The sequence below is a fragment of the Colossoma macropomum genome, unplaced genomic scaffold, assembly GCF_904425465.1.
Source record: "Colossoma macropomum unplaced genomic scaffold, Colossoma_macropomum, whole genome shotgun sequence".
In the NCBI taxonomy this organism is placed as follows: Eukaryota; Metazoa; Chordata; class Actinopteri; order Characiformes; family Serrasalmidae; genus Colossoma; species Colossoma macropomum.
In genome coordinates, this window is record NW_023494794.1 from 30,451,085 (window position 1) to 30,467,395 (window position 16,311).

General features: G+C 38.2%; 1 protein-coding gene across 3 annotated transcripts in view; it reads left to right on the forward strand.

Moving 5' to 3' along the window:
* The window catches only part of LOC118814903 (integrin alpha-X-like), a 49,927-nt gene that overhangs the window by 6,549 nt on the left and 27,067 nt on the right, over positions 1-16,311 (forward strand). For all 3 annotated transcript variants that reach the window (XM_036580776.1, XM_036580777.1, XM_036580778.1), the window contains exons 5-11: positions 6,364-6,478; positions 6,643-6,779; positions 7,724-7,869; positions 8,362-8,512; positions 9,237-9,369; positions 10,482-10,549; positions 11,651-11,780. In XM_036580776.1, the coding sequence (XP_036436669.1) occupies positions 6,364-6,478; positions 6,643-6,779; positions 7,724-7,869; positions 8,362-8,512; positions 9,237-9,369; positions 10,482-10,549; positions 11,651-11,780 (880 nt within the window). The remainder of the gene's footprint in view (positions 1-6,363; positions 6,479-6,642; positions 6,780-7,723; positions 7,870-8,361; positions 8,513-9,236; positions 9,370-10,481; positions 10,550-11,650; positions 11,781-16,311) is intronic.

The window sequence follows — 16,311 nt, forward strand, 5'->3', positions numbered from 1 at the left end:
GAGTGATTTTAATCCAGTATGAATCTGCAGTGTGTGTAGTTTTACAGTAATAATTGTGGAGTGATATTAATCCAGTATGAATCTGCAGTGTGTGTAGTTTTACAGTAATAATTGTGGAGTGATTTTAATCCAGTATGAATCTGCAGTGTGTGGAGTTTTACAGTCTGACGGTAATAATTGTGGAGTGATTTTAATCCAGTATGAATCTGCAGTGTGTGTAGTTTTACAGTCTGACTATAATAATTGTGGAGTGATTTTAATCCAGTATGAATCTGCAGTGTGTGTAGTTTTACAGTCTATCAGTAATAATTGTGGAGTGATTTTAATCCAGTATGAATCTGCAGTGTGTGGAGTTTTACAGTCTGACGGTAATAATTGTGGAATGATTTTAATCCAGTATGAATCTGCAGTGTGTGGAGTTTTACAGTCTGACGGTAATAATTGTGGAGTGATTTTAATCCAGTATGAATCTGCTGTGTGTGTAGTTTTACAGTAATAATTGTGGAGTGATTTTAATCCAGTATGAATCTGCAGTGTGTGGAGTTTTACAGTCTGACGGTAATAATTGTGGAGTGATTTTAATCCAGTATGAATCTGCAGTGTGTGGAGTTTTACAGTCTGACTATAATAATTGTGGAGTGATTTTAATCCAGTATGAATCTGCAGTGTGTGTAGTTTTACAGTCTATCAGTAATAATTGTGGAGTGATTTTAATCCAGTATGAATCTGCAGTGTGTGTAGTTTTACAGTCTGACGGTAATAATTGTGGAGTGATTTTAATCCAGTATGAATCTGCAGTGTGTGGAGTTTTACAGTCTGACGGTAATAATTGTGGAGTGATTTTAATCCAGTATGAATCTGCAGTGTGTGGAGTTTTACAGTCTGACGGTAATAATTGTGGAGTGATTTTAATCCAGTATGAATCTGCTGTGTGTGTAGTTTTACAGTAATAATTGTGGAGTGATTTTAATCCAGTATGAATCTGCAGTGTGTGTAGTTTTACAGTAATAATTGTGGAGTGATTTTAATCCAGTATGAATCTGCTGTGTGTGGAGTTTTACAGTCTATCAGTAATAATTGTGGAGTGATTTTAATCCAGTATGAATCTGCAGTGTGTGTAGTTTTACAGTCTGACGGTAATAATTGTGGAGTGATTTTAATCCAGTATGAATCTGCAGTGTGTGTAGTTTTACAGTCTGACGGTAATAATTGTGGAGTGATTTTAATCCAGTATGAATCTGCAGTGTGTGTAGTTTTACAGTAATAATTGTGGAGTGATTTTAATCCAGTATGAATCTGCAGTGTGTGTAGTTTTACAGTCTGACGGTAATAATTGTGGAGTGATTTTAATCCAGTATGAATCTGCAGTGTGTGTAGTTGTACAGTCTGACGGTAATAATTGTGGAGTGATTTTAATCCAGTATGAATCTGCAGTGTGTGTAGTTGTACAGTAATAATTGTGTAATGATTTTAATCCAGTATGAATCTGCAGTGTGTGTAGTTTTACAGTCTGACGGTAATAATTGTGGAGCGATTTTAATCCAGTATGAATCTGCAGCTTGTTGGGGAGGTGGGTGTGGCCAGTCACTAACACACACTGGCCCACAGTCTAGCTCCACTTTAAAAGATTCCCTATGAAGTTTCTAACACTCGAGTGCAGAGGCTGGGTGTACTTTTTCTTTTCACAACTAAATGTGGTGCATTTTACTGACGCACAAAGCGCTCACACCAGTGGCATAAGCAGAAATACACTTTTGCATCTGCCTGTGAAAAAGTAGGTTGGCCAACTTAGTCGATGCAATTTCCAATTGCTACATCCTGCAATCTCATTACATCAGGCTATAGCCTATCGCTAACGCAGTGCTGTCTTTACTCTACCTTTTCTAACACTGACGCCCTATAGTGATACAGAACAATAACAATCAACCAGAATGCTGGATTGACATACAACCCCATTTCCAAAAAAGTTGGGACGCTGTGCAGAATGTAAATAAAAATAGAATGCAATGACGTGCAAAAAATATATGCCCATTTTAAATTTGATGGCAGCAACACAATCCAAAAAAGTTGGGACGGGGGCCTGTTTACCACTGTGTTTCATCAACTCTTCTTTAACACACTCTGTAAGTGTTTGGGAACTGAGGAGACACTGCTGTAGTTTCGAAAGTGAAATGTTTTCCTGTTCTTGTTTCATACAGGATTTCAGCTGATCATCAGTTCAGGGGCTCCTTTGTCATAATTTTCATTTCATAAAGCGCCAAATGTTCTCAGTGGTGACAGGTCTGGACTGCAGGCAGGTCAGTTTAGCACCTGGACTCTTTTAATACAGAGCAATGCTGCTGTAATACATGCAGAATGTGGTTTGACATTGTCTTAATCAAGGCCTTCCCTGAAAAAGACGTCATCTTAAAGGCAGCATATGTTGCCAAACCATGTATATATCGTTCAGCATTAATGGTGCCTTCACAGATGAGCACGTCTGCCATACGGTTTCTTCTTTGTGTTTTAGAGTTTTACTTTGCATTTGTGGACTCAGTGATGAACTGTGTTCACAGACAGTGGTTTTCAGAAGTGTTTCTGAGCCCATGCAGTGATTTCCACTACAGAATCATGTCTGTTTTTAATGCAGTGCTGTCTGAGGGCCCAAAGATCACGGCCAGCAAATACTGGTTTTTGGCCTTGACCCTTACATACAGAGATTTCTCCAGATTCTCTGAGTCTATTAATGATATTTTGTACCGTAGATGATAAAAAGCAATTATAAATACATTTACATATAAATACATATAAAACGTTATTCTTGAATTGTTGCTCTATTTGATGGTGCAGTCTTTCACAGAGTGGTGAACCCCTCCTCATCTTTACTTCTGAAAGACTCCGCCTCTCTGGGATGCTCTTTTAAACCTAGTTATGTTACTGACCTGTTGCCCATTAACCACCAGGTGTTTTTTTTTAGCATTACACAACTTTACCAGCCTTTTGTTGCTCCCGTCCCAACTTTTTTGGAATGTGTTGTTGGCATCAAATTCAAAATGGGCAAATATTGTTAAAAAAACAATAAAATTTCTCAGTTTCAACATTTGATATGTTGTCTTTGTACTATTTTCAATTAAATATAGGGTTTAAATGATTTGTACATCACTGCATTTCATTTTTTTTTAATTTTGCACAGCGTCCCAACTTTTTTGGAAATTGGGTTGTAAAAGCCAGCACTTCACTAACCAACAGCACTCTTCATTATAAAGCACTCACGTCTGTCCAATGAAGACAACATAACCGAGTTAAAATCAGTCAGACAGCTGAGATGTACAGAGATGAGGAAAAACCACACGGCATACTTAAACACCCAAAATTAGCCGTCCTTGGTTAGAGTGTACAGCCATGCAGGCACGAAAAAATATGCATATCTTACCGTTGATGACTCGATGCATATAAGTAGATGTTTGCTTTGGCGTTTTAACAGTGCGTTTATCTGTGTAGCTGGTTAACGAGCACTGCAAACACCACAACTCCACGACTACTGACAGCAACGTTATGATAATGTGTTTTTGGCTTTGGATGGGTAGAGAACGACATACTCTACTCTATCAGAATCTTTTACACTTTTTTAACAACAGCTGGAGCTACAAATTCAAACAGTGGTGCGCAGATAACGGCTTGAAGCAGCAGCAGATAGCAACGTTTACTAAGCAGTGATTGGAGGGCTGGGAAAATAAGGCAGAGAGTGTAATGATTTGATTGGCCATAAAGCAGTGACAGCACTCACAGAAAACAAATTTCACTGTTTCTTTACAAAATGCAGCTGAATAAATATTCTGTCCCTGTTTGTTTTGGTGGTCCTATGATCAGTCATGGCGGTGGTCCCTGCAGCTGTAAAGACGATACACTATTGCGAAAAACTCACGCGCTGAAGCAGGACTGAAACTGATGTAGAAACTACCTCGAAGTTGGAGAAGTTGGTACTTTCGCTGTTGAGTTCTGGCCTCTTTGTTTGTCTTTCGGAAGGAATAAGAAGTGACCAATGTTTAAATGGCTAACAAAAATGATCTCCTGCGACAATCTTGCAATTTAGTTTGCTTTAGGGTGTCAGTGATGTCTTGTGGGAGATGGAGAAGATTTATGAACATTAAATGTGTATCATTTGTATGAAAGATGTGAGTCAGTGTTTTTCAGCGGGCACTAACCATTTTCAGGCCACGCCTGCTGAAATGTACTGAGCTGGGGTCAGTTTTGGGCAGTTTAAGACAGAAAGGAAATCCCCTTATATTTCTATTGTTTTCTTTGAGTGCCTCTCTCTCTCTCTCTCTCTCTCTCTCTCTCTCTCTCTCTCTGTCTCTCTACAGGGCCAGTTCACACTTCTCTTTCTGTCTTTCACTTCCTCTGTAACACACCATTAAATTCTGTCCAGTGTATTTAAGCTCTAAAGGAAGCAGCTGTAATTCACTCACACTCACCGCACACTCTTAATGATGAAGGTGCCAAACAGGGTTCTTTGGTATGAGGCTGTGCACTCTTAAAAAGCGTCAAAGAACCTTCTGCATGATTAAAGGGTTCTTTGCATCATGAAATGGTTCTTCAGATTGATGGAGAATGTGCTGTATATGGTTCTATATAGAACCTTTTTGAAAAGGGTTCCATAGAGCACCAAAGAGGGTTCTGCTATTGTTACAAGCTTGCCATTGCACCAATGGTAAATGATGTTTGGTGCTATATAAAGATACATTTATGCATGCAAATGTTTTTGGAGTGTTAATGACTCTTTAGAGAACCATTGCCTTTATTAAAGAACCCTTGAAGAACCATCTTTGTAAGACTGCACTCACATCTATTTGTTTCATTCTTGCTAATTTACTGACTGTTTATACTGATTTGTTATTAAGACCATTAAAAGCTTAATGTTCTGCCATTTTGGGCTCGGGTCATTTATATTAACACTCTCAGAATAAAAAGGTTCTAAACTGCTGCTGGAGTGGAACCCTCAAGGGAACGTCTTCAGTAACTTACATTCTTAAAAAGATGGGGTTTCAAGGGTTTTAGTAAAGAAAATGATTCTATTCAGAACCATAAACACTAATTGCACGATTAAAGACGCTTTGCGTTGTGAAATGGTTCTTCAGATTGATGGAAACTGCTGCACTTTAGATGGTTCTACATAGAACCTTTTTGAAAAAAGGTTAACATAACTGTTTTCTTCACTAAAGAACCCTCAAAGAACCATCTTTTTATGAATGTAGAAACCTTACATTTTGGTTCCTTAAAGAGCCTTTCAGTGGGTTCTTTAAGGAATTGATTTTGTAAACGAGATGTTTAAGTTTAAAGATGCCCCACATAATGTAAAGTTCTATACCCCCCTCATATAGAACCGTATGTCCAAGCCGAGAACCGTTTAGCAACCTTAATCTTACCCAGTGATCACACACCCACACAGACACCTCTGAACTCTGAAGATTCATCACTCTGTTTGTTCTTCCTGTAAAGGTTGAGGACCCCCAGAAAATCCCCTCCAACACATACATACACACACACCTACACACACACACACACATACACACACACACACACACACACACACCTACACACACACACACACACACACACACACACAATGACTGCTGACTTTGATATTATTAATGACATTATAAGTGTAATTGTGTTATCATCACCCTCCCCTCACTCCGCCCACACAGGTTCTTTTTCCTCTATTGTTGGAAACATGAACAGTCACAAAAACTCCACCCAATCCACCATGACACTGTGACACAAAATAAATATCATTAGAGATCAATAACCGACTCTAAATGTAGGTATTGTGATATAAACTGAGTCTGTTCTACAGTTTCTCATTAGGCTGAATGAATAACCGACTCTAAATGTAGGTATTGTGATATAAACTGAGTCTGTTCTACAGTTTCTCATTAGGCTGAATGAATAACCGACTCTAAATGTAGGTATTGTGATATAAACTGAGTCTGTTCTACAGTTTCTCATTAGGCTGAATGAATAACTGACTCTAAATGTAGGTATTGTGATATAAACTGAGTCTGTTCTACAGTTTCTGATTAGGCTGAATGAATAACTGACTCTAAATGTAGGTATTGTGATATAAACTGAGTTTGTTTCTCATTATGCTGATTGAGTCCAGGTTCCAAACGTTTGAATGATGATTTTGAAATTTGAATGGTAGTTTTCCACTTTGAAATGTAACACGGTTGTATATATTGTATACATTATCTATCAATTATTATAAATCAATATTTTATCAATATAGATATATTATCTAGCTATATGTACATATATGTTAAACTGTTTATTAAAATTTTCTCTGTCTCTCTCTCTCTCTCTCTCTCTCTCTCTCTCTCTCAGGTGTGTGGTCCTCATTTGGTTCAGAAGTGTGAGGGGTTTAACTATCTGAATGGGATTTGTGCCGAGTTTAATCCTGACATCAGTCTCTCTCAAAAACTCAGACCTGCTTTCCAGGGTATCTGCACTTTATTAATGAAACATATATATATATTTATGTGTGTGTGTGTGTGTGTATATATGTATATACAGACTCTAGTCCATCTGTTTCTCTGCATACTTTGTTAACCTGTATTCATGTATAATATTTATGTAATTATATCAAATTAATGTGTGTTTCAGAATGTCATGTGATCCTCCCAATGGATGCAGTGATCCTGTTCGATGACTCCTTCAGCATTTCAGATGAAGATTTCAAAAGAATGATTCAGTTTATTAAGGACATAATTAAGGCTTTCATTAAGGATGATCGAGCGCAGGTGTGTATGTGTGTTGTAAATTATTTTTAAATAATTTTTTATTAGTTTTAATGTGGCAATTCTGAAAAATAAGGTAGAATTGACGGTGCCCACAGTTTAACACAATCATAGTGAAACAGCAGTAAAGGCAAAGCTGATCTCAGATTAGAATCTCACTCGAATAACTGAAACAACAAAAGCGTCTTGCTGCTGTAATCAAGACATCACTGTATTTCTTGGTAATGTTTTAGCTTGTGTTCACCTTGCAATCCTGCAGTCACTGCAACAGAGTCAAATATCAGTTTAATTGAATGACTGGTTTCTGGTTTGAGAGATTTGTTTTTATTTCCTAAAATGCATCATCATCATCATCATCATCATCATCTCACAACCAGAACTTGGATTCACAAACATGTCTTAAGAGAGGAAATCCTCTAAAATGTACCTTAAGAATTCTTTGAAAAACTTCTTAAGAATTTTCTATGTTTCTTTCTTAACTCTAATAACTCTTAGTATTATAGGAACATGTGGTATTCCTGAAAAAATATATGTTCTCAACCATTTTCCCACCCTTATGACAGAGTCACGCTTGTCTTAGACTTTACGAATTGACAGGGAAAACTTCTTAAATGGTAGCTTATTATAATTGTCACAGAATATAATTGTATTTTAAAAAATCTGCAACATAATACTGATAATCTACATGACAACATAAGCTATATGCAACAATACCTATAGCCCACATATGAAAACAATCATAATAAGATTTTCTTAAGAGATTATTTGAGAACTATTTTTATGAGGACTGTATTTATTTAGAACATTCATATGAACTTCTTAGTTTTTGACTTGAGGTCCTTTGTAAGTTTTTTCTTAGGAAAGCTTTCGTGAGTCGAGCCCCAGGTGAGTTAGTGTGTATATCGTGTGAGCTTTTTTCATGTAATAAATGTGTGTGTTTGTCTCAGGTGGGCGTGGCGAAGTTCTCCACGCAGGTGTCTGCTGTTTTCAACTTTGAGAATTACGCGTCAAAACGAGACGTAGATGAACTAATGAAAGGCGTTTTACACTCTAAAGGACACACGCACACTACCTCCGCCATCCGCTTTGTACTGTGAGTACACACATACACACACACACACACACACACACACACACACACACACACACACACACACACACACATTTAAATAAACACACATTCTTACAAAACCCTTGCAACCACCTCGAACACCATAGCAACCACCAAGCAACTCCCTTAGCAACCACCTAGGACACCATAGCAACCACTGAACAAAACATTGGTGACCACCATGTATACCATATCAACCACTTAACAACATATTAGCAACCATCTGCAATACCATATTAACTAATTAGCAACACCACAGTAACCACACTGAATACCATCGGAACCATTTGGCAACACCCTAGCAACCATTTTATGTACGATGGCAACCATCTTGCAACACCCAAGAAACGTGGGTATTATGGATATTATAATAACCACCTGGCAAAACCAACTGGAACACCATAGTAACCACCTAAAACAGTGATATAGTACCTTATTTAATCTCTCTCTCTGTTTCTGTGTGGTTTCACTCAGAGACAGTATGTTTCAGGAGAGCGTGGGGATGAGGAACAGATCTCAGAAGTTGCTGGTTGTGATCACTGATGGAAAATCCAACGACAAAGACCCGCTGGACACTGTAATCTCTCAGGCCAAGAAGAGAGGCATCACCAGGTTCGCCATCGGGGTAAAGACGCTGCAAAGACCTTTTACTCTGTTGATATGACTGTCTGTCAGAGTGACTGTGTGGATCATATGAACATTATAGAGCTTTTTAAATGAAACAGTAGAAGCCATATCGCCCCCTACACTTCCTGTAGAGTATAGTTTCAAAACATCCAGTTTCACTCTGGAAACTTAAGTTTTAGTTGTTTTTTAGAATTTTGTGATGAATGAGTCTCTTTCTCTCTCTCTCTCTCCCTCTCCCTCTCTCTGTCTCTCTCTCTCCCTCTCTCTCTTTCTGTCTCTCTCTCTCTCTCTGTATCTCCCTCTCTCTGTCTCTCTCTCTCCCTCTCTCTCTTTCTGTCTCTCTCTCTCTCTCTGTATCTCCCTCTCTCTCTCTGTCTGTCTCTCTCTCTCTCTCTCTCTCTCTCCCTCTCTCTGTCTCTCTCTCTCCCTCTCTCTCTCTGTCTGTCTCTCTCTCTCTCTCTCTCTCTCTCTCCCTCTCTCTGTCTCTCTCTCTCCCTCTCTCTCTTTCTGTCTCTCTCTCTCTCTCTGTATCTCCCTCTCTCTCTCTCTGTCTGTCTCTCTCTCTCTCTCTCTCCCTCTCCCTCTCCCTCTCTCTGTCTCTCTCTCTCTCTCTGTATCTCCCTCTCTCTCTCTCTGTCTGTCTCTCTCTCTCTCTCTCTCTCTCTCTCTCTCTCTCTCTCTCTCTCCCTCTCTCTCTCTCTCTCTCTCTCTCCCTCTCTCAGGTAGGCCGTGAGCCCTCTCGTGATGAGCTGGAGGAGATAGCTTCGTCTACTGACTTTGTGTTTACAACAGAAAGCTTTAGTGCTCTCGCCAACATCCTCAACCAGCTGACGCAGAAGATATTCGCTATTGAAGGTGATAAAAGGGCCAAGTTCAAAATACTGATGGTTTTACTGATGTTTTCGGGTGTTTGCCTGTTTTTTGTACTTCCAACCCTGCAACAAATGGAGTCTTGTCAAGTAAATTTATTTTAAATCTACTCAATAAATTTTACATTTATTTAAGGTTATTTAACTTATTTTCAAACATTTGTTTACTTGTTTTAAGTGATTTTATTCAGTAAAATTATTTTTGCTTGTTTTAAGAAGTGAGCTTGAAACCAGCTAAATTATCTGCCAGTATAGTGAGATAATATTACTTGATAAATGTACTTAAAACAGGTAAAAAAGTCTACAAATAAGCTAGATAATCTGACAGTAAGTGCCCAACCATCTCAAAATAAGAAATATTAGACAGATCAACTAGTTTTAAGATCATTTCACTTGACGAGATTCTATTTTGTGCAGTGAAACACTGCAGGAACGTTTTATCTGAAATCAAACTGAAGAGCGATGGAGAAACGTGGCTGTAGATCTGCTGTAACGTTCAGAATCTTTGAAATCTTTTGTTTAAGGATGTGATTTATTGGAAAACCCAAGAAGACCCCCACCCCTACCCAACCCTGTAAATGAGTGTTCCTCTCTATCACCTCTAGCTATAGTAATATTGGCTTCTTTCACCTCCTCCCACACGGCAAAACATCCTGTTTCTCTGGAAACTTTATATAGTTCGCTGCTATACATACTGAGGGGTCAAAACTGAGATGGCACTCGAGATAATGATTCTATTTTACATTGTTTCCGATGAGCAGAGCAAATTCACATGAACACGAGCTCTCATTAAAGGAACGACACTCAAAACAAATCTAAAAAAAGTCCTTGAAGCTTTTACATGGTCAGGTAAACTTAAATTGTGGTCTAGAATGAGTGCAGAACCTTCAGTGTTCCTTCTTCATTTCACTGCTCATAACTTTCTTTTTGTTTTACATTTTTAACATTTATTAAATATAAAAAGCTCAGTTTTTCAGGGTGGTCTCAGTTTTTTGGGCCCAGTATACATCAATTTATTCAGTTATTAGTAGAGAAAGTGGTTTAATATACTGAAACAGCGATTCCTAATGCCTGAAAGGTGGTGTGTGTTTGTGTCAGGTGCGGATGTGGGGAAGTCTATCCAGCTGGAGCTGTCTCAGGGAGGATTCAGCGTCGCTCTGTCAGGGGTCAGTAAAGTTACAGAGAACTGAATTATACAAAAAATATTCTCTTCAGTGTTTAATTTGACTTATTCAGCAACTTCTATGAATTATTCAGTATCTGCTATGAATTATTCAGTATCTACACTGTGAGTTATTCAGTATCTACTATGAAATATTCAGTATTCATAATCTATATTCTATGTTTAATCTGTTATGTGAGCATTTACACTCTGAGTAAAATTTAAAAGCACAAAATAAAGAAACAGCTGTTACTTGTGTCACTCCAGGAAAACATCGTCCTGAAAATGATTGTCTTTGTCAGCTGTGCTAAACACTCCTGACTTAAAACGAGCTTCTACTGATTTTATTCTAAAGTCAGAGATTAACTGACAAGAGCCTCCACCTCAACCTGAGCCTCATTACACTTTATGTCTGTGTTAATAATCACGGCTGTGGCTGCAGCAGCTTTCAAACACTTTGAGCTCTCAGTTCCAGCAAATAAGGAATGGAAGGAGTAGAAGAAGTAGACTTTAGCGTCACTGCTCAGTATAACTTTTATACAATGGAATGAAATGTGGCTCTTCTGAACACACACCAGCAGCACGTCACACGCGCCAGCAGCACGTCACGCGCGCCAGCAGCACGTCACGCGCGCCAGCAGCACGTCACGAGCATAAATATACAGAACAATAAAACATGACGCTAACCAGACAGAACAATATACAGTATTTATATATACAGTAAACGTGAATCCGTGACCCACAGCAGCCCTGAAAGAGTTTACAGTGCAGGGCTGCAGTGATGGTTCAGGGTGAGTGATCAGTCTACAGTTAATGAAGTTCACCACTTTATTAAAACTTACATAAACTGGCCAATAAAAACAGCCCCACAGGATCCCTGGTCTGATCTGATCCCTCTCAGTGTTCTGCTGATGATGTGGAACCGATGCTGTGCTATAAACACATTCTAGAACTGCAGCTACGAGCTATAGTAGCACACTCACTCAGTGGACCGCTGGAGATCAGATACACTGACCCACAGAAGGGTTAAAACATTGCAGTGAATGCTCTGGTGTGTGTGTGTGTGTGTGTGTGTGTGTGTGTGTGTGTGTGTGTGTGTGTGTAGGAGGTGAGTGTGTTCGGGGCAGTCGGAATGTTTTCCTGGTCTGGTGGTTTGGAGGAGAAGCGCCTCCAGCTGAACGCCTCCATTGTCAACGCCTCAAACCTGCAGGAGGACATGACAGACTCTTACCTGGGTTAGAAACCATTCATTCATTCATTCATTGATTCATTCATTCACTCACACTCACTCATTTATTAATTCATCCATTCACTCATTCATTCATTCATTCATTCATTCATTCACTCATTCATTTACTCACTCACTCATACTCTCTCACCCATTGTTTCATTCATTCATTAACTTATTTATTGATTTGCTCATTCATTCATTCATTCATTCATTCATTCATTCATTCACTCATTTATTCATTCATTCATTAAGTCTCTTGTTCAATGATTTTACTTCTTCATCCATTCATAAACCATTTATCAACTCAATCATTTGCTTGTTTATTTGTTCAAAAATATAGTTTAAAAAATTGAAATCTGGCTTTGACAGATCTTATAAATTATATATCAAAATAAACCCAACAGCAGCGTTCAGAAATGATCGATAGAGAAAAGCAGATTAAACAGCAGAAACAGACGCTTTTTATCATTTTTCTTAAACGGACAAAAACAGTGCTTTTTAAACTGCAGCATCAAACTGACCAAAACGGGCTGAAAAACGGGCTGAAGAAACATGTACACACATTTACACTCATCTACACTCATCTACACTCATCTACACACATTTACACTCATCTACACACATTTACACTCATCTACACACATTTACACACATCTACACTCATCTACACACATCTACACTCATCTACACACATTTACACTCATCTACACACATTTACACTCATCTACACACATCTACACTCATCTACACACATTTACACTCATCTACACACATCTACACTCATCTACACACATCTACACACATCTACACTCATCTACACACATTTACACTCATCTACACACATCTACACTCATCTACACACATTTACACTCATCTACACACATCTACACACATCTACACTCATCTACACACATTTACACTCATCTACACACATCTACACACATCTACACACATCTACACTCATCTACACACATTTACACTCATCTACACACATCTACACTCATCTACACACATTTACACTCATCTACACTCATCTACACTCATCTACACACATTTACACACATCTACACTCATCTACACACATTTACACTCATCTACACACATTTACACTCATCTACACACATTTACACACATTTACACTCATCTACACTCATCTACACACATTTACACTCATCTACACACATTTACACTCATCTACACTCATCTACACACATCTACACTCATCTACACTCATCTACACTCATCTACACACATTTACACTCATCTACACTCATCTACACTCATCTACACACATCTACACTCATCTACACACATTTACACTCATCTACACACATCTACACACATTTACACACATCTACACTCATCTACACACATTTACACTCATCTACACTCATCTACACTCATCTACACACATTTACACTCATCTACACTCATCTACACACATTTACACTCATCTACACACATTTACACTCATCTACACACATTTACACTCATCTACGCTCATCTACGCTCATCTACACACATTTACACTCATCTACACTCATCTACACTCATCTACACACATTTACACTCATCTACACTCATCTACACTCATCTACACACATTTACACTCATCTACACTCATCTACACTCATCTACACACATTTACACTCATCTACACTCATCTACACTCATCTACACACATTTACACTCATCTACACTCATCTACACTCATCTACACACATCTACACTCATCTACACACATTTACACTCATCTACACTCATCTACACACATTTACACACATTTACACTCATCTACACACATTTACACTCATCTACACACATTTACACACATTTACACTCATCTACACTCATCTACACACATTTACACACATTTACACTCATCTACACACATTTACACTCATCTACACACATTTACACACATTTACACTCATCTACACTCATCTACACTCATCTACACACATTTACACTCATCTACACACATTTACACTCATCTATACACATCTACACTCATCTACACACATTTACACTCATCTACACTCATCTACACACATTTACACTCATCTACACTCATCTACACACATTTACACTCATCTACACTCATCTACACACATCTACACTCATCTACACACATTTACACTCATCTACACTCATCTACACACATTTACACTCATCTACACACATTTACACTCATCTACACTCATCTACACACATCTACACTCATCTACACACATTTACACTCATCTACACTCATCTACACACATCTACACTCATCTACACACATTTACACACATTTACACTCATCTAGGCACATTTACACTCATCTACACACATTTACACTCATCTACACACATTTACACTCATCTACACTCATCTACACACATCTACACTCATCTACACTCATCTACACACATCTACACTCATCTACACTCATCTACACTCATCTACACACATTTACACTCATCTACACTCATCTACACACATTTACACTCATCTACACTCATCTACACACATCTACACTCATCTACACTCATCTACACACATCTACACTCATCTACACTCATCTACACTCATCTACACACATTTACACTCATCTACACTCATCTACACACATTTACACACATTTACACTCATCTACACACATTTACACTCATCTACACACATTTACACTCATCTACACACATTTACACTCATCTACACTCATCTACACACATTTACACTCATCTACACTCATCTACACACATCTACACTCATCTACACACATTTACACTCATCTACACTCATCTACACACATTTACACTCATCTACACACATTTACACTCATCTACACTCATCTACACACATCTACACTCATCTACACACATTTACACTCATCTACACTCATCTACACACATCTACACTCATCTACACACATTTACACACATTTACACTCATCTACGCACATTTACACTCATCTACACACATTTACACTCATCTACACTCATCTACACACATCTACACTCATCTACACACATTTACACTCATCTACACTCATCTACACACATTTACACTCATCTACACTCATCTACACTCATCTATACACATCTACACTCATCTACACACATTTACACTCATCTACACACATCTACACACATTTACACTCATCTACACTCATCTACACTCATCTATACACATCTACACTCATCTATACACATCTACACTCATCTACACACATTTACACTCATCTACACACATCTACACACATTTACACTCATCTACACTCATCTACACACATTTACACTCATCTACACTCATCTACACACATCTACACTCATCTACACACATTTACACTCATCTACACTCATCTACACACATTTACACTCATCTACACTCATCTACACACATTTACACTCATCTATACACATCTACACTCATCTACACACATTTACACTCATCTACACTCATCTACACACATTTACACTCATCTACACTCATCTACACACATCTACACACATCTACACTCATCTACACTCATCTACACACATCTACACTCATCTACACTCATCTACACACATTTACACTCATCTACACTCATCTACACACATCTACACTCATCTACACTCATCTACACACATTTACACTCATCTACACTCATCTACACACATTTACACTCATCTACACACATCTACACACATCTACACTCATCTACACTCATCTACACACATCTACACTCATCTACACTCATCTACACACATCTACACTCATCTACACTCATCTACACACATTTACACTCATCTACACTCATCTACACACATCTACACTCATCTACACTCATCTACACACATTTACACTCATCTACACTCATCTACACACATTTACACTCATCTACACACATCTACACACATCTACACTCATCTACACTCATCTACACACATTTACACTCATCTACACTCATCTACACACATTTACACTCATCTACACTCATCTACACACATCTACACTCATCTACACTCATCTACACACATTTACACTCATCTACACTCATCTACACACATTTACACTCATCTACACTCATCTACACACATCTACACACATCTACACACATCTACACTCATCTACACTCATCTACACTCATCTACACACATTTACACTCATCTACACTCATCTACACACATTTACACTCATCTACACTCATCTACACACATTTACACTCATCTACACTCATCTACACTCATCTACACACATCTACACACATTTACACTCATTTACACTCATCTACACACATCTACACTCATCTACACACATCTACACTCATCTACACACATTTACACTCATCTACACACATTTACACACATCTACACACATTTACACTCATCTACACACATTTACACTCATCTACACACATTTACACTCATCTACACACATTTACACTCATCTATACACATCTACACTCATCTACACACATTTACACTCATCTACACTCATCTACACACATTTACACTCATCTACACACATTTACACACATTTACACTCATCTACACACATTTACACTCATC